This window comes from Astatotilapia calliptera, chromosome 10 (genome assembly GCF_964374335.1).
Source record: "Astatotilapia calliptera chromosome 10, fAstCal68.1, whole genome shotgun sequence".
NCBI classification, from domain to species: domain Eukaryota; kingdom Metazoa; phylum Chordata; class Actinopteri; order Cichliformes; family Cichlidae; genus Astatotilapia; species Astatotilapia calliptera.
In genome coordinates this window covers 2,611,725-2,632,455 of record NC_137431.1, presented here as the reverse complement: position 1 = coordinate 2,632,455, position 20,731 = coordinate 2,611,725, and the positions used below count along the sequence as shown (strand labels likewise).

General features: G+C 42.2%; 1 protein-coding gene across 1 annotated transcript in view; it reads right to left on the bottom strand.

Moving 5' to 3' along the window:
- The window catches only part of uvrag (UV radiation resistance associated gene), a 92,112-nt gene that overhangs the window by 40,137 nt on the left and 31,244 nt on the right, over positions 1-20,731 (bottom strand). The window contains exons 10-13 of the mRNA XM_026183038.2: positions 18,464-18,551; positions 16,559-16,619; positions 13,782-13,947; positions 3,335-3,410 (exon numbers count right to left, since the gene is read on the bottom strand). Of these exons, the coding sequence (XP_026038823.1) occupies positions 3,335-3,410; positions 13,782-13,947; positions 16,559-16,619; positions 18,464-18,551 (391 nt within the window). The remainder of the gene's footprint in view (positions 1-3,334; positions 3,411-13,781; positions 13,948-16,558; positions 16,620-18,463; positions 18,552-20,731) is intronic.

Sequence of the window (20,731 nt, the reverse complement as noted above, 5' to 3'; positions counted from 1 at the left end):
CACTATGTGGTTGAGCCTGGTGAAACAAAGCTGATGTGTGGCTCTGATAAAAAAAACTAAACTGAGATGATTGCACACCAAATGATCTTCCAGTCAATTTGAATCCACCTACGATACAACACCAGAACATAAGACATCCTGCACATAAACTTGCATACTTGTATATGTTCATCTGAGCTTTACTGCAAACTTTTCCAAGGCTTTGCGAGTGTGAATGCATGACTGTGCACATATGTGAGTGCTCGAACATGTGCATGTGTGTTTAGCCCTGACAGTTATTACAAAACAGTAAAATCCAGAGAAAAATACAGACCTCAGCCCAGCAAATATTTCACCTTTGACAAGATATCGCTTAGACTGACAAGCAGTGATGGAATGAGTGCTGGATTAGTTTGGCATTAATCAACAAAGAACACTGACCTAACAATGTGCATTCTGCTATTAACGTGAATAATAGCTTCCCTTCTGAAATCATGAGACACAAATCATCATTTAGCTACATGACACGGTAAAACCAGTGAATTCCATTTAGTGGTTTTAGACAGCACTTATTTTCTTTTGCCGTCTAAAATGTTTTCTTATCTCACTTATTTTCTTATTCTTGGATGCTGTTGGAAAGATGGCAGATTTTATTGCTGGCTAGAAGCTCGTGGTGTAGCATTAACACTGAAACCTCCCAGTGCGCCGCGTTCTGAAGTGAGCCACCTGTTAGAGCGAGTGGCCCAGTTAAGAGGTGGAGAGCTCCGTCATCCTCGGCCGAACGAGGAGGAAAACAGGGAGTGGAACGCAAACTGTTAAAAGTCGGTGCCAAATGACTCGAGGATAACTGGAGGGCGTAACTAAGGTCAACACATTAAACGTACTTCAATAAACCGAGACGGGTCAAGAGTTCAACAGATCACATGAAAAGACCAAATCCAAAAATAAATTGTTCCTGCTATTAAGTATATACAGTCACATATAAAGATTTAAGCTGTTTTTTCCACACTTGCATGTTTCAGATCATCAAACAAAAATAGATGATGATATTCAAAGTCCTCAAAATATTACTTTGTACTGCAAAATAATGAACCTCTGATTATTGAAAAACCGCCTCTGTAAGATGCTCTTTATAGCAAATCTTGTTACTGAGCTGCTGCAAATTCAACCAATTCGTTGCAAAATGTTCTTTCAGCTGTTTGTTTTCAGTGGCTCTTATTTTCCATCCCAAATTTGAGACCTGCTGCTAGGGCTGTGCGATACGACCAGAATCTCATATCCCGATATAAAACAGCTATCGTCCGATAACAATATAAATCACAAATTTAATATTTTCTGTAAATTCTGTGAATCTCGGGCAGCTCGACTTGAAGTGTTTCCAGCTGGGTGTCGTGTAGCTGGAGTCGAGTGTTGTAACCGATGCATGAAACGATACATTTTTAGACATAAGTTGTAACGGCGCCGTTTTCTTTGTATTTATTACACGGCGTGCTGCGGGGAGAAGCCTGTTCTAACGTTTGAGTCTAAGCTTTATTTTTTAGCACCTGGCGGCTCTTTTTTACTTCTCATCCGTAAATAATCTGCTCTTTCACGTGATTCAGTTTATTTTGAAAAGTCTCAACAGGATCTTGAGCTTTATTGTGAAAGGTTTATGTGGAACATAAACAAGCGGACACGCGAAGGTTTTACCGTCGCTGTTGCTAACGACAACGCATACAAACAGGTTCTATTAAATATAAGAGAAAGAGAGAACTTTAATAAATGAATATACCCACTACAGTGACCATCAAAATAATGAAAAAATATTGCTGTAAACAGTTTATTTTGCGACACCACGAAACAAACGATAGCGTAAAATGAAACGGTAGACGTTTTTATATCGTCATCCGATATATATGGTTATATCGAACAGCCCTGCCACTAAATTTAAAATGAGCTAATAGTTAAAAACATCTGAAATGTTTTCCATGTTCGACTGGTAATCAAATATGGGTTTATGAGATTAGCAACTCATCTCATTCTGTTTTTACTTTTACACAACGTCCAATTTGACATGTGAGATATGACATCAAAAACCAGTTTCATCCTATCCTGGAATTATAAATTATTCCTGGATCTACACGCAGCTCGATTCCAAAATTGCACATCTGGTAAAATTTCCATGCAAATCATCCATAACTTTGAGTAACCCTGCTAACAAACACAAACTGAATCCATTACATAACTTCCTTGGCAGAGGTAACGATCACAGATTAACACTTGTAAATTGGCGCTAATTTAAAAGTGTTAATGAGTCGATGAGTGTTGTGAGCTTTGCATGTCTTATTGCATTGGAGTCACACTGGGTTAAATATGTACACTTGGGTTTTAAGGGGTATTTATTATTTTCTTCTTTTTTTTGGGTTGTATGGAAGCCCCAAACGCAATTTCATTGTTCTTGACAATGACAATAAATAAATAAATACTAAATACTAATATACTGTCTCTTCAACTGACTAACAGCATCATTCATTACTTTTACATCAAGGGCGTAAAAACTTCATTCCACATTAGTCCACATAGATTGCAATAATTCAGCACTTACTAATATTTAAATTAAGCCTGACTAAAAGGCTTTTACAGCTGTTTCAGGAATTTCTTTATGACTAACACCTCCATTAATAACAATCAAGCTTTTTAATGACCAACCAGATGTTCCTGGAGCAACACACAGACTGGGGAAGTCTGCAGGTGTTGCAATGGATTAATACACAATGGTTTTGTTGTTTTCATGAGACAATTTGACGACATGAGACCGATATAATATCATCATCCTTTATAGTGATGGCAGAGTGTAAATGTATTAACACCTGTATGTCAACAGCAGGTCTCGACACACTGAACGCCGTATTGTGAAACTTAACCTCCTAGGACCTGCGTCCACATATGTGGACATCACATTTTGGCTTATTTAGACCAAAATACTCAATTTTGCTCTACAAGGGCCTGATATCCACTTACGAGGACATTATCCTGCTACTGTTCTATCACAATTTTAAACGAATATCCTCATATGTCGCTCTTATTTTTCTTAAAAACAAAAATAAGGTAAAAAAAAAAAAAAAAAAATCTGGTAATTCTTTGTTTTTACATTCATCGGGCCCCAATGTGCCGAAATATCAAAGAGAAATTAAAATTGCTGCCGTGGAAGAGTTCGGGTCTTAGGAGGTTAATGGACGAGACGCTGCACTCGGTACTAGCAACTTTTAGAAACTGCAGGACAACTTACAGTTACAAATTAGTATGATTTTTAAATAAGTTTTCAAGTCTAAAATGTCGTCAAACATGTTTAGCGCGTGTGCATGCAATGGATTACCTGGGCGATGTTCTTGTTGAGTAAGTAGACGCCATATTCAAAATGAAACCGCTCTCCTCTGGGGTACAAAGGGAATCTGTGAAATGCAGAAGAAAAAGAAACACTTAAAGAGGATTTTACTGTTTGTGATCCAGTCAGAGAACGTCTGCAAGCCGGCTACATTATATCCATATTACACATCAAAATATACTACACTTCCATCTACCTCGTTCTCTCTGGCTTCGCCACAGGAACGATTTGACTCGCATTGTTGAAAGTGTCCGATAATGTAGCCGGCAGTGTTTACATTGGGTGATACTTGCAGATTGCTCAGGAATCGAAGTCTGAGTCTATGATCCCTTCCCACAGATGCCACCTCCGTACGGCGCTAAACTGAAATATCAAACAGCAGAGGCGTCCAAACAACGTGTTTATCCGCCCCTGAACAGGAACAAATTTTCTTTTCAGCATGGTGGGAAAGTCCCATCGGCGCCAGTCGCATGTCTTAGGTAGGACATGCAGGGAATGCTCATGAAGGAGATCCGGGAGATGCCCTTGGGTGCTGGCGTGGGGTAGTGAGGTGAATACGCTGACATGCAGAGAGATACGGTTGGGGATGTTAAGGCCGGACTCATCCCTTTCAGTCATTAAGTGCTTATGCCTCCTGATCTCCCACTGAGGAGGCTTCAGCATGATGAGAAACGAGCTCCACAGAATAAGCAGGGATTTACTCTGAGCAAACACACACATACTCAAACCTGTGAATACTTTCAGGGACTACATTCATATCAGAGCTTTATCTGAAGAGCCCTTCAAAATTCTTCACCTTTACCTTTGGAGGAACCTAACCCCAAGTCTGCTCTTAACCTCTCACCCAAACGCTGAAGCAACGTGGGAGGAAATATGAGTGAACTTTGGAGTTTTAGCGTTTTCTGGCTCATGACATTCATCAGCAGAGTTGAGATGTTACATGTTGAGCTGATAAGAGGCCAAGTCAAATATAAACAAGGTTGTAAAGATAAAAATGAATAAAGCTTGTGCTTTAGAAATTTCACTTGAGGTGTAAATGTTTTTCTTTACTAAAAGAATAAGGTGGAAAAGTAAAAGAATTAAAAAACCTACAATACACACTCACTGTGACTAATTGCTTCTCATCTATTGGATAGTATTCCCGTGTGTGTGCCACAGGGAGGTCAGAGGTGATCTTAATCCTGTGCAGGAATAAAGTAGAAAAATACAGCAGAAACTCTGCAGCTTATAGGATATTACACGTCCAGATTTCACTGTATGACATTTGTGTTTTAGCATTTCCTCTCGATAAGAAGAACATACAGAACTAAGGGATTTTTAACAGCTCTCTCTCTTTTATTTGGCTTTTATCCACATCCTGAAAGTTTGCTTTACATCATATCTGCGGCTGTCTGGACATGTCAGACAACATTCTGACTGCAGGGTTCACTGTAAACACCTCCTCACTCACGCATCGCACTGCAGATCCGGGAAGGTTGAGAAGTAAACCTCGAACACATGGAGATCTTTGCAGCCCCGAAAATGAAATTTAACAGGATGTTGCTGCAAAAGAAAAGTGCCGGTGTAGCCCGAGGGCCACACAGCCCGTCGCTCGTTAGACCTCCGTATCGCCGACATGCAGCCAAGGCCCCGCGGAGAAGGCGACACGCCAGAGGTCATATCTCAGCATTCGGAAATAACTAACAGGGAGAGGAAGAACAGCACAACAGGCATTCCCTGTGCACTGCTGGCAGAGCCAACATCACTTCCCCAAAAACAGATAGGATTTGTTTGCTGATGAGCATGACTGAAAGGGAAACAAAGCTACCTTCAACACACACAAACGCACCACGTACACTCCTGTACAGTGCGGTGATTAATGACTGCTGTCCGCTGTGTCTGAAATCACACTGCAGAGAGACTCTGGTTCACCAAACACCAGGAATTCCTCACGGGGACGTCCCGTAACGCCAAATATATTATTACACCGCAGCGGCGGGGAGGATCGAGTCGAGGGGAGGAGGCGCTGAAGGAGAACTTCAGCTAGAGAGCACTTTTAATTAATGCCGTTTGTTTGTCCGTCAGCGAGAGTACACAAAGAGCGGCGAGCACAGTTTAATAAAAGCCGGTGGAGTGGTCGGGCAAACGAAGAACCCGTTAAGTGTGGATGACTTGAGAAATCAAACAGAAACACCAGCGTTCAATGGTTTGTTCTTATTTGCTGTGTTTCGTTCCAGAGTAAAAAGGAAATCGCTGTATGAAATAACAGCCCTTGAGAACAGACTGCCATTGCCATTATCTCTGCTACAGCAGGAAAAATCTAAATGACGTGTCTGCGAGAGACATACGAGTATGAGGAGGCCGGACGCCGTTTTTAATCACTCAGCCGGCAACATAAACTGAAACAGTCCTCTGCACTAAACAGGATGAAATAAATTACAGTCCTAAAGGCCTACCCGGGCCAAATCGGTGCCCCGTCTGTCCATCAAGACACACAAACAGGCCCAGAGATGACCTGTGTGCGGCACCGGTTACTCGCTGAATTCCCAAACAATTTGTTCTCATTTTATCTCAAGTTAGCTCAGGCCTTTTTTTGCCTCTCGTGCACAATGTACGTGGTTCTTTTGTTTAATTGTGTTTTACATGTAAATCAAATCAAATCATCTCTTTCCCAGAAGGCCTCCGCACATTTCTTCACTTTCCTTGATCAGGCAGTTTCTTCCGTCAGCACATCCCTCTCCCGCTCCCCTCGGCGGCAGCGCCGCTGAAGGGTCACGTCTATGATACTAACACAGCAAACTGAAAACGACAGGCGCCGTAATCAACACGCCCACTCACTTAAGGGTGCATTCAAAAGACTGATTACTGAAACATGAAATCTGCTTTCATTTAGCTAATATTCAACTCTGGATGCACCGGACAGACAAAAAAAAAAAAAAAAGATGACAAAGAATAACAGTGATTTGAGGGTAGACGTAAATCTGTCATAAAAAAAATAAAATGCACTTCTCTTTCCTTCTCATCTAAAGAGCATCCCAACCACAGCATAGTTAATGTGCAAGTGCTGGCTCTGGGTGTAGACCTGAAAATATGTAATTAATAAGTGTGGAGCCACGACATTGTAAAAAGACAAAAGCAGTATCTTACAGGAAAGTCCCCGGGTTTTATATGAATGCCCCCAGCCTGCCAGCGTTTTAACTGCAGGGTCTAGACAGCCTTTATCCACAGACAGCCTTCAAATATAAAGCTGGGACTCTTGTTAAATGAAGGAAACAACCAATAAACACGTAGTTACAACGATGGGATGAAGCAAAGGAAGGCTCGCTGCTCTCTCTCTTCCTGTCCATTTCTTTTTAAACTCACTCCTTGTCCTCCCTTTTATTTCTGTTCAGGGATCTTTTAATAGCAGGCTGACTTATAATGCTTTCATCTGTGGTTGATGCACGACCAGTGTCTCCGCACCGTCTGCCTGTACTGTACTCTGGGGCCTGCTAGCAGGTGTCAGCAGCACATGACGTTTTTTATAGTTAAACGACCACATTTGTGGGCGATTTGCGCAGTGAGGAAATGTTCCTGCAGCACAAAGATGTACAAGCCTGTTTAAAACAACCATTGACTTCTGGAGATTTTACAACAATAACAAAGCTAAAATAGAGGGCACCGAGTCCATCTGAGCTCTGTTTTCTTTCTGTCAAAATTGCAATGTCTCTATAGACACCTTGTTAAAAGCATTAAAAGCAGCCAATTAGAGAACTGGGGCCACAAGGTCACAGGGCAAACCTACAAAATCTGTATATTTAAGCATTTTCTGGTACACGACTGCTCTCACTCCCCTTCCGAGTCCACTGGATGAAACGGAGGAACATAAGGAAGACACAGCTATGCAGGTGGGTGGTCGAGCGTAGCTTTAGCGCGGTTCATGAGAATATGGTGGGAAGGCTCCTAGTGACTGACTGACTGACCTGCTGAAATGTATACACTGGCTGAAGTGTCCACATGTGTTGGCTTGCCTGTTTAGACATTCTAATTAATACTCCAAATGTGCAAAACAACAGATCTGGCTCACATGCCGGAGCCGAGGCTTGGCCGGTATTTAAATGGTGGTGTGGGCTGCTTGTAAGTTTCACAATGTCTTTAATGTGCAATTTCAAATGCCAGGGGACCATAAATCATTTGGACTTGCTTTAAAAAGAAAAAAAAGAAAAACAACCTACACCTGCCTTGCAACTGTTAAAGATCTGATGGCAGCGGTTACTCTATAAATCACCGGGAGCTGTAATTTCCAATATCTGAGAAATGATTACACTGAGCATCTGTCACTGAATGCTATTTTAATGACTACTGCTGCACTTAAGACCCCGGCATAACCATTTCACCATCTTGGTCAACGCCGTTAAGGCGTCTCCTGAGTGATGTGGTGGCTGCTTGCTCTGTCACACTGGGTTTTCATCACGGCTCTTAAGAATATCCAGGGGTCTGCTGACCCCGGCACCCAACCCCCACACACTCCTCTTTCCCCGTTTCCTTCTGTCTTCTTCAGCTCCCTTGTTTTCTCAAGGGGAGCTGACCATCGCACCAGTCCAAAATGTTATATCGTGTATGACGATGAACACCACTTGCACTTTATCGAACTTCCCAGCACTGTGGCAGCTCCATCAGACAGACGAGCATCTCTGCAGACGTGCTGTTTGTGTGGCAAAAACAAAAAACTATCACACATGCAGCACAGATGCTTTTTATTAACTTTTTAATGAAGAATGGATAAAAAGTGCTTGTATAGGCTTCACAGCAGCAGGACACCAAGATGAAGGGCTGCTTACGCAACTCAGCTGTCAACCTAGAGGAGCCTCACTGACTTCTTCAGAGCCATTAAAAACATACCAATCCTGCCTTTGGCCTTGAGCGATATGACAGAAAACCTCAGAAGACAAGTAAACACTCTGTCCAGTCCTCGGGTGCCTTTGTAGTTGACGTACGTACCTAAATAATGAGCCATTCTCAAATTTGATTTAAGCCCTCATGGCTTCCCAGTTGATCGCCTCATTCATCTCTCGTATGAAGAACACAGCAACTATGCAACCGAACCACTACAGAACATGTGCGTATCACACCAGCGAAACCACAACATTTATTCTATAATACCAAGAGAATGTGTTTACTTGTTTCTGTCACTGTGGAGCCCAGTGTCGTTTTATACTGGACAGGACACTCGTTTCATCCTGGAAAACAACACAAGCAATTTAAAATGCACGAAATCTCCAACACATTTAAACTGTAGTGAGAATCTAGAGGAGGACTAACTGTCATTCTCTTCATCTGCACTGAATGAGCTTAAGTGCAGGAGAAAATGAAACCAATCCATTTGCAAAATAGCCACCAGGGGTGCATACTGTTTTCCTTTTTATTAAATCGTTTGGGTGAACTGCTCTTTTAACTTATTTACTGATCCTGAAACAACTTAAATGGAACAATAAAAAGTTACTCTCCTCTCGTGGGCGTGCATGCTTCCCAGTAACGTAGGTCACCCTGTAAACCGGGTGTTTAGCCTCACACTGCTTTGTCTTGTCACTGCTGTGCAGCTTCAGGCAGGCAGAGCAGCGGGGGGGTTATTCCCACTCTTCTCCTCTTCACATAGTCCATGTTAAGAGGCATGAAACCGCTGGAGGCCTGGAACAATGACCGCTTTTCTTGGTGTTCGCAGGTTCCTCTCGTCTTCAGCTGGTATCCCTTCCCTGGCAGCAGCTCTGTCTTTTAAATTTGAAGCGAGCAGCGATGCGTAAATCCCACTTACATCGACTTTTCTCTAACCAGCGATAGTTTAAAAGAAAAAAGCTGATGCGCTCCAGTGCTTTGGTTGAACAACTATATGACTCAGTTCGTGTTTTTTTAATGGCCAGGCTCTGGTCTCAATCAAATGCGGGACATCTGGATCACATCTCCCTCCTTCTCCCCCTCGCAATCAGCAACTCTGGAACTGTGCTCAACACGAGTCCAAATGTGGGTGCAACATGTTAAAAGTCCAACAATTTTTGAGAACATCTCTGACCCAGAGGACAGCGATCCCTGAAAAGGTCAAATTGTACTTGTCGTTAAACAGTCCAGTCATATTCCACACCCTGCTTTCAAACACTGTTGCAGGGCCAGATTCAAACTCTGGCCTTTGCCCAGTGTTGGAGTTTAACACAGTTCAGAGCAACAGAGGCCTCGTCTGATTTTCTTGGACTAAAATATTTTGGTCTTTGTAATAAAACTATTATTGTTGTTTTAACCCACAGGAGGAAAAGAATGAGGTAACAAACTCACAAGGTAAAATATTTTCAGATTCTTCTCTCACCAAACTAAAGCTCTGCTTCTTGTAACATTTAAATTAACAGCGACAATAGAAAAATGTTCTTGCTCAGCTCCGGCCGTCGCTCTTAACGGCTTAAGGAGCAGGATTTTCTGCTAACAGAGTATATCTGTAATCTGGACTCACACTAGTTATAATATGCTGCAGTAGAGAATGAATGAAGATGTTGAGACTGAGATGAGAACTACAAACATGGCTCACATAGTAAAACTAGCCGTTTAGGGAAAGCCAAGTAAGTGCAATTATCATTTAACAGCAGAAGGTGCAACCAAGACACCTCCAAGTGTCTATGTGCACGCTATTAAAAGTGGCTTTGCTAATCCTGAAGCTGATCGCACACCACCTAACTTATCACCACTAGCCGGCCTTTTCCGACACTTTAATCGCCCCTTTTTTGTAAACTGTCAGAGCCCGGCTGGGTGCTTTCCATCTCCCCACACGTCATTTTGTTGTATGTCTGCAGCCCACTGGGGCCTCAGCAGTCATTAACGTGTGCAGGGGGTGGGGTTTGCTGGAGTGCATGGCCCCACGCGGTAAAGAGCAAAGTTGGACTGTTGTGTCTTTGCGATATCCATGGACGCCACAGGTTGTTGACGGATGCTGGTGTAAACACGCTTGGTAGGACTGGAAACGAGTAACGCAACTCACAGGGAGTCTCTCTATTGTCTTGACGTGTTAAGCCACTGAATTGTTTCGGCTCCACACAATGCTTTCCTCTTTTTATGTGACATGTGGATGTGAAAGAGGCAGTGCTCAGCGACATCAGCTCCACACGCGTGCCTCCACTGCAGACATGTAAAGACAAAACAAAGCCAGTATTTTTGGCGGCCATGTGTGTTCATTTGCAGTCAACTACATAACAGCGACTGATCCATTCACGTTGTGTGACTGAAAGGCACGGGCAATGCTTAATGCAAAAGCAGTAATAATTTATAGGTGCTTTCCTGCAAAATTATTGCAGATGAGTATTTCAATGAATTCTCCCACAGTGCCTCTGTTCAGCATCGCAACACGAGACAAAATGATGGCATCAAAATTAATCCAGAAACAACAAACATCTGATCATTGACTGAAATATTCCACCGATATCAACCAGGAGGCAACAGGTAAAGAGCTGATGAGCATAAGCAAGACTGTGGACTTCATCATACTCTATAATAAAGTGCGACATCCACGGCCATCAGCAGCACTACAGCCAAATCTCGCTCCACGCCGGTCACGTATTGGAAGGCCTTCGTGTGGAATGTCAGTACGTATGTACATTCCTGAGCGCGTGTGTCCCGAGTGTGCAATTATCATAACAGAGAGGGGTTTTTTGTTTCTCATTTTTTACATTATTTTTCTGACTTGATGCATAGTTACAAGAGCATAACACACACAAATAATAATTTCATCACATTAGCCGTCGCTGCTCCTCTGTGCTTCCTGACTAACACAAAGGGTCCTGGCAAACCCCCAGATCAGTTTATCATTTGTCACGCTCTGTGTCAACATCGTGACTGAACAAAAAGAAATGTAAAAAAAAAAAAAAGATACAATGTGGCGAAGGTAGGAAGCAAAGTGGTTACAACCGTAGGGTATGACTGTGAAAGGCTGCTGTGTGATTTACAGTCTGTTCCCTGTGAACACCTGAGTAAACCCAGTTGCTACCATAGGCAAAACAAAACAACTTCGAGGGACGACTCAGGCGCTTTCTTCACCGACCAGCTATGCATGTGTTAACGTGAAACAACAAGTATCCATACTGAGGTTTTTGTTCAGCAGTCATTTCCAAATCAGAACAGTATTTCAGATTTGGACGCGCGTCTGAATCAAGAAGCCAACACAGCCGTCAAAACGGACTACTGACGCTACTGTGTGGTCTGTGTGTGATTGTGCACTGATGCACTCGTGTGGAGCTCATGACTACCAAATCTGTGTTGTGTTTGAGAAATTCAAACTCAACTCGGGGGGTGGACGAAAAAAAACCCCCCAAAACGCTGTTTTAGTCAAACACAGCTAAGAAGCACAGGTCCACACAAACCGCTGTGCAACACGATCGGGCTAGATTCAGCACACAAACCAGTCGATTCAGTAAATAAAGGTGACGATTGTGGTTCCTTATTCTCTGTCACATACTCTACATGCTGCATGCACTGTTACAGTGATGCATGCTAACATTAAGGCCAAAGACTCAAGCAATGAGGTCTGCAGCAGGATTCACTGATCCAACACTTTCCACCTGAGACGCAGAAACTTTGGCTTAAGATATCTGCAGATCTTCTATCCATCATTTGCAGACATTCACAGTCAGATGGTTGCATAAGGGTTAGTATCCCACGCAGAAAGGGAACACTCAGGGATTGAACTACCAACCTTCCTATTTGTAGATAACCTGCTCTACCTCCTGGGCTACAGCCACCTCAAAGCTGTAACAACTGTAAAAACTTGGTAACAAATCCATGGATACTACCGCGTGGAAAGTTGAATTTATCATCTGTAGGAAATCTAAAGCCTCAAGGATGGTAATTTACCAACTTTAATAAAACTTCCACGTATTCATTGTGGCTCCGTAGGTTTGAGGAGACTGCTGAAAGTGTGATGCAGCTGGTTCCAATGGTGGTGACAATCACTTTAAACAATACTTTGGAACGTTGTGATGTTTTTCCAATAAAACATTCTTGTTAACAATGTTGAAATGTTACAAATGTTAAAGGCTTTTGTTGAGTTAGAGACCAGCACCGACCGCACAGTCAAAAAAATCTACTGGTGTTGGAGTAAAGAAATACTAACCAAACAAGACTAATTTTAGCTGAAAACATGCAGGGACATGTTTGTAGAAGACGGTTTGGACGTGAACAAGGCAGAATGTTTGGACACAAAACAAATATAAGCTGAAATACAGTAAATAAACTTTTTGAAAGAGATAATTTAATTTTGTAGAAACTAAAACTGAGATAAGTAAAAGAGACAGAACAAATAACCAGTGCTTGTGCAGCAGCGGCAAAAGGAAAGAAAGAAGAGAATGATTTGCACAGTTTTAGATGGCAAAAAGCATAAATATTTTTCCCGTCCAGGAGCACAACACAAAAAGAGTTTGTTTGCAACAGAGTAAATTTAACAGCCAGTCTCATCTGCAATGGGAGGCATGGACTCTGCTCAAACTGCAGTAAAGTCTAAATGGTGGATTTCACAGTAAAAGCGCTTCATTTATCAGAGTGTCACAGTTTAAATCTGTACATTTACATATTCACAAAGTAAACAACATTCATTCTTCTTGAGAGAAGAAAGTCAGACTTTATTCCCTCTGTTTTATTCACGGCAATTTACATCAACTGCTTTCTTCAAAGTCTGGATGCATATGATAATGTGATGATTCTGACTTTGCAGAGAGAAGCAATTTATTTGAAGGACCCTCCATGAGAAACAGATGGCTTATTTTCATCCATCTGCTGAGCTGATCTCGTTCATAAAAGGGCAACGTTGGAATAAGAAGAAATGTCCCAAACATCACTGTCGCTGTTCTGCTGTAACTTTGCTGTTTTTCCTTTTTCTGTGTCTTCGTTGATCGCCCTGTCTGTGCGACTTTGTTATTGGTCTCTCTTTCTTTCTGTATTATTTTGGAGATCATTCCCATGTGTGTCTTCCTGCCTTTTGACTTCCTCCTTTTGTTCTCGTCTCGCCCTTGTTACTGTCTGATTGAGTTCACCTTGCTCAGTCTATATTTTGTCTGCGTGCTGTCAGTCAGCTCACTGAATTATCCACCACTTCTTCCCCGTGTCTGGTTCGCATGTTTCCTCTAACAAATTTTATTTTCCTTGTTTTTTGAGAGAATTGGATTTCCTCAGTTTCACTGCAGCCGAATAAACGTGCTCGTGCCAAATGTTGACTCCCAACCTTGTTAGAATTGTACAAATTCTGTTTTTGCTTTATATGGATTTCTTTGCACGTTTGCATATTTTAAATAAATTACACTAGAAAAATACAAAGACGTGAGGAGTGGCTCGAGACTTTTGCGCAGTGCTGTATACTATATGTACAGATCGTACAGTAAGAAAGAGAGCTCAGCATTTGTGATGTGGATATTTCAGGTTTTTGCTAATATTAGGTGTGTTTGTAAAGGGTACTTACTCTCTCTCTTTCTCAGTGAGTCTGTCAGTGATGGTGTCCTTGATAGAAGAGCGTGAACCCTTGTGGATCACCGGATACCTAAGAGGGATCTGCAGGAAGCATGAGATCATGAGGACCAGGTGTGCTGTGTAACCCAAGGCGACTGCTATGCTCCCATCATCCTTTGCTGCAGGACACAAAGTGAAAAAGATGCTCTGCTTATCACATATTTAAGGTTTGGTCACAAATGAGACGTTTCCTGCTCACTTGTTAAGTGCGCCTTTTAGTTATTATTACTTTGGTATATTATTATTATTATTATTATAATAAACCAAAGTGTTTAAGAATCTCACTCAATGAAAACTGAGTCAAAATAGTAACATTTTATTATGGTGAAAACCTCAAAGCATACAGTCAATGTCAGGGCTGTTTGTCTACATCTTATGACCCCCAAACTGTACGAACATCCAGCTAAAGATAACTTGGTAACAAAGTATTTGCTGGAAGGAGAGTAGTCGCATTCATGTTTTTAATGCGTTGCAGTACGTGGCACAGCACACAGTACCAAAAAAACACTGGCTGCGCTGAGATTCCCATTTTCTCTGTGATATGTGCTTAAGAAGCAAAAGCATCACGTACAGCTAACCCCTCCGAGTCCAAATATCTGTTAGTGTGGAAAACTGGATGCCTCCGTGAACATTTGACGGACTGGGAAAGAAACTGCAAACCAACTCACTGTAAGCACGAGAAATTGTTTCAAGACAAAACACAAAGTGGTTTCACATTCTCAGAAGGACACTGCTCGAGGCTAAGACTTAAAATCACTGTGGTTTTTATCTTAATGCTTTGAAATAATAAACTATGGCAACAGAGTGGTAGGCTCTTTGGCTCAAAATGTGTGTTTTTCAACTTAGCACAGAACCCCTGGATTATATCGATGTCCTTCCTGTCTTTTCAGTCCAAAGGGTTAAAGCCCATGGAGAGAACGACTTCCTGCCCCCGAGGAATATCAGGTCAACTGAAGGACACAAGTTTAAGTGACACCTCTGGGTGCTAATGGAGCCTGCAGATACCTCATGAGGCTGAGCTCACAGGGAAGGCTTTGGGGTAAACGTGAAACATGGATGGGCTTCAATGTCCACCTTGACTCTCTACAGGATTAGGACGCCAACTAACCCTAATCCTGGGCTCTGATGTGAAATATTCCTCCCCTGCAGGCTTTTTCAAACCGGCTTTGACACACAGACAGCTCTGGACTCTGAGACCTCTAACTGCAGAAGACTAAAGAGAAATGAAGAGAAATGAGTAAAGTGGAGGTGGGCAGTCCATGTTTCTCCATCTGTCCTGACTGACAACACATGCAGTACATCGTTTTCCTTTTGAATCAGTATTAAATTTAATCTGCCTCACTTTAGCCTCACACCGGTAACAGACGACTTCAGGGCTGTGGTTCATGCTCGCACTTTTATAGATGTGTCTGAAAGGACCGATCGATCATCTAAAACTGAGAGAACACAGGATTCGGTCTGTGTGTCAAATTTTAAATTGAGAACAAGTAATGGCTGCCCATCTCTACTGTGTATGTAAAAGATGTTAACAGGTGGGGAGCGGCAGCAGGGAGCGGAGGAGTCGAGGCTAGTGTTGCTGAATTACGGCCTCAGAGGCTTGCTGGGTTTCACCAGCTGTGAGGAAGGGGAGCCCGAGAATGCGGCGTGGACAGTGGAGGTTGTGTTCCCTGTGTTGGACAAGTGGTCCTGACCAAAGCTCAGCATTCAGAAACCCATTCAATTCTCATCCCCCAACTATTAAGAGGTCATACAGTCATCACATTTCTCTTGCTGTGACTGCAAATCCAATTTGTCACGACACATACGATGCGACCTTTACTCCAACCTTCCCCACCAAGCTCATAACGGGAGCATTGTGTGCGAATGTGCCTGCTGACACAACTTTTTTAATGCCCCGCAGTTCACTAATGTGTCTTTTATACCATACCATGTGGTTTTTGTGGCTCTTTTCTCACTGGGACGGTAGAACCGGATAAAAACCATCTTGTGACAAGACTCTCTTAGAATGTGGTGGCAGTGAACAGCTCCAACAGCTACCAGCAAGAGATCAGCAAGAATGCAAACTAACCACGCTGCATCTCATCAGGGCAAAACGACCAAATCAACAATTCCCTGCAGAAACTCTCATTGCCCTCTATAACTGATCGTAATTAGATCAGTATGGAGCAGTCTTCCTCCTTTTGACATGGCGCACTCCATGCGTAGTTCGTGCTCCTCTTTTGAGGCTTACTTGTGCATGTCTACCTATAAAGGGCTGTGCATGTCTCTGTTAATTTGATCACTGATGTCATGCACAAGACGAGACGTGCAGCAGTGGGTGTACTGTGATTTCAACTGAGCAGACCGAGTGAATGGGAATATCAATCATCTGCAGCTTCTACAGCTATTCTCCCCTCATTTAGGCTACAATTATGTCATTATGCCCTTTATGTATGAAAATGACAAACTATCAATTATCGCATTCGTGCACAGTACGACAAAGGTTATGGTACCTTAACAGTAATAGCTTTTTGCAAAATTGCCATCTGCAATAGCCAAAACTATGATATCATAGATAACTGTCTATGAAATCATCAGCCTTCATTTATCCTTCAGTAAAATGTTAGATTGCTTCACTTCACGACATCTGCATCTAACCACAAGCGTCGAATGCAAGACAAAACATTTGCACAGCATACCACTTATCCTCCTGTAACACTTAAATAGGCGGGCAGGCACATAATCAATTACCTTGAAAGTCTTCCGAGTTTGGCAGCTTCACTCCACAGATGACATAATCCGACTGATTGGTCTGTGGATTTAAAGAAGAGCTTTCACATGAAGGACAGAGCAACTGGACATCAGCAACAGATCCATAATCAGCCGGCAGAGGGACGGGCCTAAAATCATTCAGTTAGTATACAAACTAAATTTATCTTTGGAATAAACATGGAAATCGCTGCACACACTACAGTGGGGCAAAAAAGTATTTAGTCAGCCACCGATTGTGCAAGTTCCCCCACTTAAAATGATGACAGAGGTCAGTAATTTGCACCAGAGGTACACTTCAACTGTGAGAGACAGAATGTGAAAAAAAAATCCATGAATCCACATGGTAGGATTTGTAAAGAATTTATTGGTAAATCAGGGTGGAAAATAAGTATTTGGTCACCTCAAACAAGGAAAATCTCTGGCTCTCACAGACCTGTAACGTCTTCTGTAAGAAGCTTTTCTGTCCCCCACTCGTTACCTGTATGAATGGCACCTGTTTGAACTCATCATCTGTATAAAAGACACCTGTCCACAGCCTCAAACAGTCAGACTCCAAACTCCGCCATGGCCAAGACCAAAGAGCTTTCGAAGGACACCAGGAAAAGTATTGTAGACCTGCACCAGACTGGGAAGAGTGAATCTACAATAGGCAAGCAGCTTGGTGTGAAAAAATCAACTGTGGGAGCAATCATCAGAAAATGGAAGACATACAAGACCACTGATAATCTCCCTCGATCTGGGGCTCCACGCAAGATCTCATCCCGTGGGGTCAAAATGATCATGAGAACGGTGAGCAAAGATCCCAGAACCACACGGGGGGACCTGGTGAATGACCTGCAGAGAGCTGGGACCAAAGTAACAAAGGTCACCATCAGTAACACACTACAACGGCAGGGAATCAAATCCCGCAGTGCCAGACGTGTTCCGCTGCTGAAGCCAGTGCATGTCCAGGCCCGTCTGAAGTTTGCCAGAGAGCACATGGATGATACAGCAGAGGATTGGGAGAATGTCATGTGGTCAGATGAAACCAAAGTAGAACTTTTTGGTATAAACTCAACTCGTCGTGTTTGGAGGAAGAAGAATACTGAGTTGCATCCCAAGAACACCATACCTACTGTGAAGCATGGGGGTGGAAACATCATGCTATGGGGCTGTTTTTCTGCCAAGGGGACAGGACGACTGATCCGTGTTAAGGACAGAATGAATGGGGCCATGTATCGTGAGATTTTGAGCCAAAACCTCCTTCCATCAGTGAGAACTTTGAAGATGAAACGAGGCTGGGTCTTCCAACATGACAATGATCCAAAACACACCGCCCGGGCAACAAAGGAGTGGCTCCGTAAGAAGCATTTGAAAGTCCTGGAGTGGCCTAGCCAGTCTCCAGACCTCAACCCCATAGAAAATCTGTGGCGGGAGTTGAAAGTCCGTGTTGCTCGGCGACAGCCCCAAAACATCACTGCTCTCGAGAAGATCTGCATGGAGGAATGGGCCAAAATAACAGCTACTGTGTGTGCAAACCTGGTAAAGACCTATAGTAAACGTTTGACCTCTGTTATTGCCAACAAAGGTTATGTTACAAAGTATTGAGTTGTATTTTTGTTATTGACCAAATACTTATTTTCCACCCTGATTTACGAATAAATTCTTTACAAATCCTACCATGTGAATTCATGGATTTTTTTTTCACATTCTGTCTCTCACAGTTGAAGTGTACCTCTGGTGCAAATTACTGACCTCTGTCATCATTTTAAGTGGGGGAACTTGCACAATCGGTGGCTGACTAAATACTTTTTTGCCCCACTGTATATAACCCCCTCCAGCATCTGTGCTTCACCAAAGTCTTACATTTGTAACCAGATATTTCTCTGCAGTTGCCCAACTCACCACATCGATGGGGTAGATGTAGGAAAGCTCAGAGAGGAGCTGACGACAACGGAAGGTGAGCTGGGCGTTGGACTTGAGGAACTGCTCTCTGATGGAGACAGAGCAGAGGTCAGTTAAAGAGATGGGAACAGATGAAAATCAGAGGGAGGACAGGGTCCCAATTAAAGCCTTAAAGGCCTGACAGCTACTGCCTATATAAAAGGGATCAAGACAAAAGATGCAGTATAATATGGCAGTTTAATGTTGGAAAAAAAAGGAACAAAAATAGCATGATCTGGGGGTTTTCTCCTCTCTCTTCATGTGACAATGTACTGTTCAAAATTGTCATTACAGGTCAGTCCTTTTTAGTAATGCAGGGTCTGTCTATGGCCACTAGGAAAAATCATTCTTAATGGCTGTTATCCAGGTTTTAGTCTTTGACCTATGCGTATAGCTCCGAGGTGACACAGACTGAAACTAAAGGAAGCTGTGGAGCTAAGTGAAACCTACCACGATTCCCCTTTTCATTTTTTTGCATTTAAAATGTTGTTACCTGAACTTTTATAGTTAAAAGTCATGAACATGACTGGATGCCTTTGTATGAATACTCTCTAAATGTGTATGCTTACATTTAAGTGAGTCTGTTCGCATTTTAAACTCATGCCTCTACTTGTGGATCAGTGTGGATAATACCAAAGCATTTCATGCAGATACCTCTACGTTCTTCCATTAATGTGTGTGAAATCTCACCACTAGATGCTATTGGACTGCAGATTGTGCATAATCGGTGGCCACTGTAGAACAAACAGCTCGAACCACTTTCTGTGCATGCTGTGTTTGTAATGAGTGCAGGCTGTCAGTCCTGTATCCCTCAGCTATCACACGTGTCCACGTCTGTTTGCTCTGGACGAGGCTGGAAATGTTTGTGCAAAGAGTCTGACACAAACTGATGAGTCAGTGAAGCTCACATCTGACCAATAGCAGCGATACCGAGGCGAGTCGTCGAGGACATCACCGAAGTTCTCGCTCAGTAATCCATCAACACCTACGAGTCCTCTCCTGCTCCGTCTTTAGCAGACTACACATGTGGCTGGTCTCTAGTCACATAGATAAAAATGCGATCAGGGTATGAATGCCATGCCTGTCTCAAGACAGTCAGGCAATATGGTGTCTTTTACAAACCGGCGCCTTGTCCTGTGTATGTTTAATGGACTCATTCTAAGTTTATGAGAACACATCAATTTGGAAGATGTCATTACATAATAACCAGTGTATATTTATGAATTCAACATTCGTACATTTAAAAATACATGTTTGTTTAAGCAGTTACTCGTAAAATACGCCAACCTAAACACTTTGTGTATACACCAATCCTGCGTCACAGAAGGAAGAGAAAGAAGAAGTTTAGTTCTCAATAGTAAAAACTTCTTTCTGTTTTTCTGATAAGTTAACTGGGTGCTGACTTTACTATTAGAACATATTAGATAAAAGTGGGATCGATCTTCTCTTTAAATGAGCAAACTGTTAACTCCGCTGTTATTGTGCAAGATACAGTGAAACTAATGTTACACTGTATCAGTAAAGATTTTCAACATGAACTTTTCTTTCATGAAGGTCCAACATGTCATTTAAGTGTTGCTTTTATGTTTTTGGCTTTTATTCTATGTTTGATTTGTTTTTGAGCACAACAGTTTTCGTTGTCTTATATAGTTGTGTCATGTTGGTTTGCTGTGTTGTAACTCTTTGCTTAACTGCTTTTTTCCTACAAAACTGCGATTAACGTGACCTCTGCTGCGAGTTTCTCTGGACAAAACCATCTGATGAGTTCAGAAAAGAAATATTTCTTTGGCTGAACTGCCAACATGTGGAAATGTGGAATGTCTTAATTAAAAGTGCTCTTAACTCAAGAAAGCTGTCACACAATAGTTTAACCTTTAACTATAAATAAATTAATAAATCGCACATCCTGTCTTAGTACAGAAGAATTCAAAAAAAATGCAGCTATAAAATAGTATCATGAAAACACTGACGTCACATTTTCAGAGTAACACGATTGAGTAAATGTACTTGTAACTTTCTGGGGATCGAAGCCATGACAAGATTCAAATAATATTAAACAAACGTGGAAAGGCTGAGAAAAAGTGTGTATGCTCAGTATAACATTCCCTCGCTAAACACTATAAATGAAAAGAGACACTTTCATGAAAAACAAACGACAAGTTATTTCCAAGGAATGGATGTTAAGCAGATACAAGTGTCGGTGTTAATTTCCTGTTTGCTGGGTCTCTT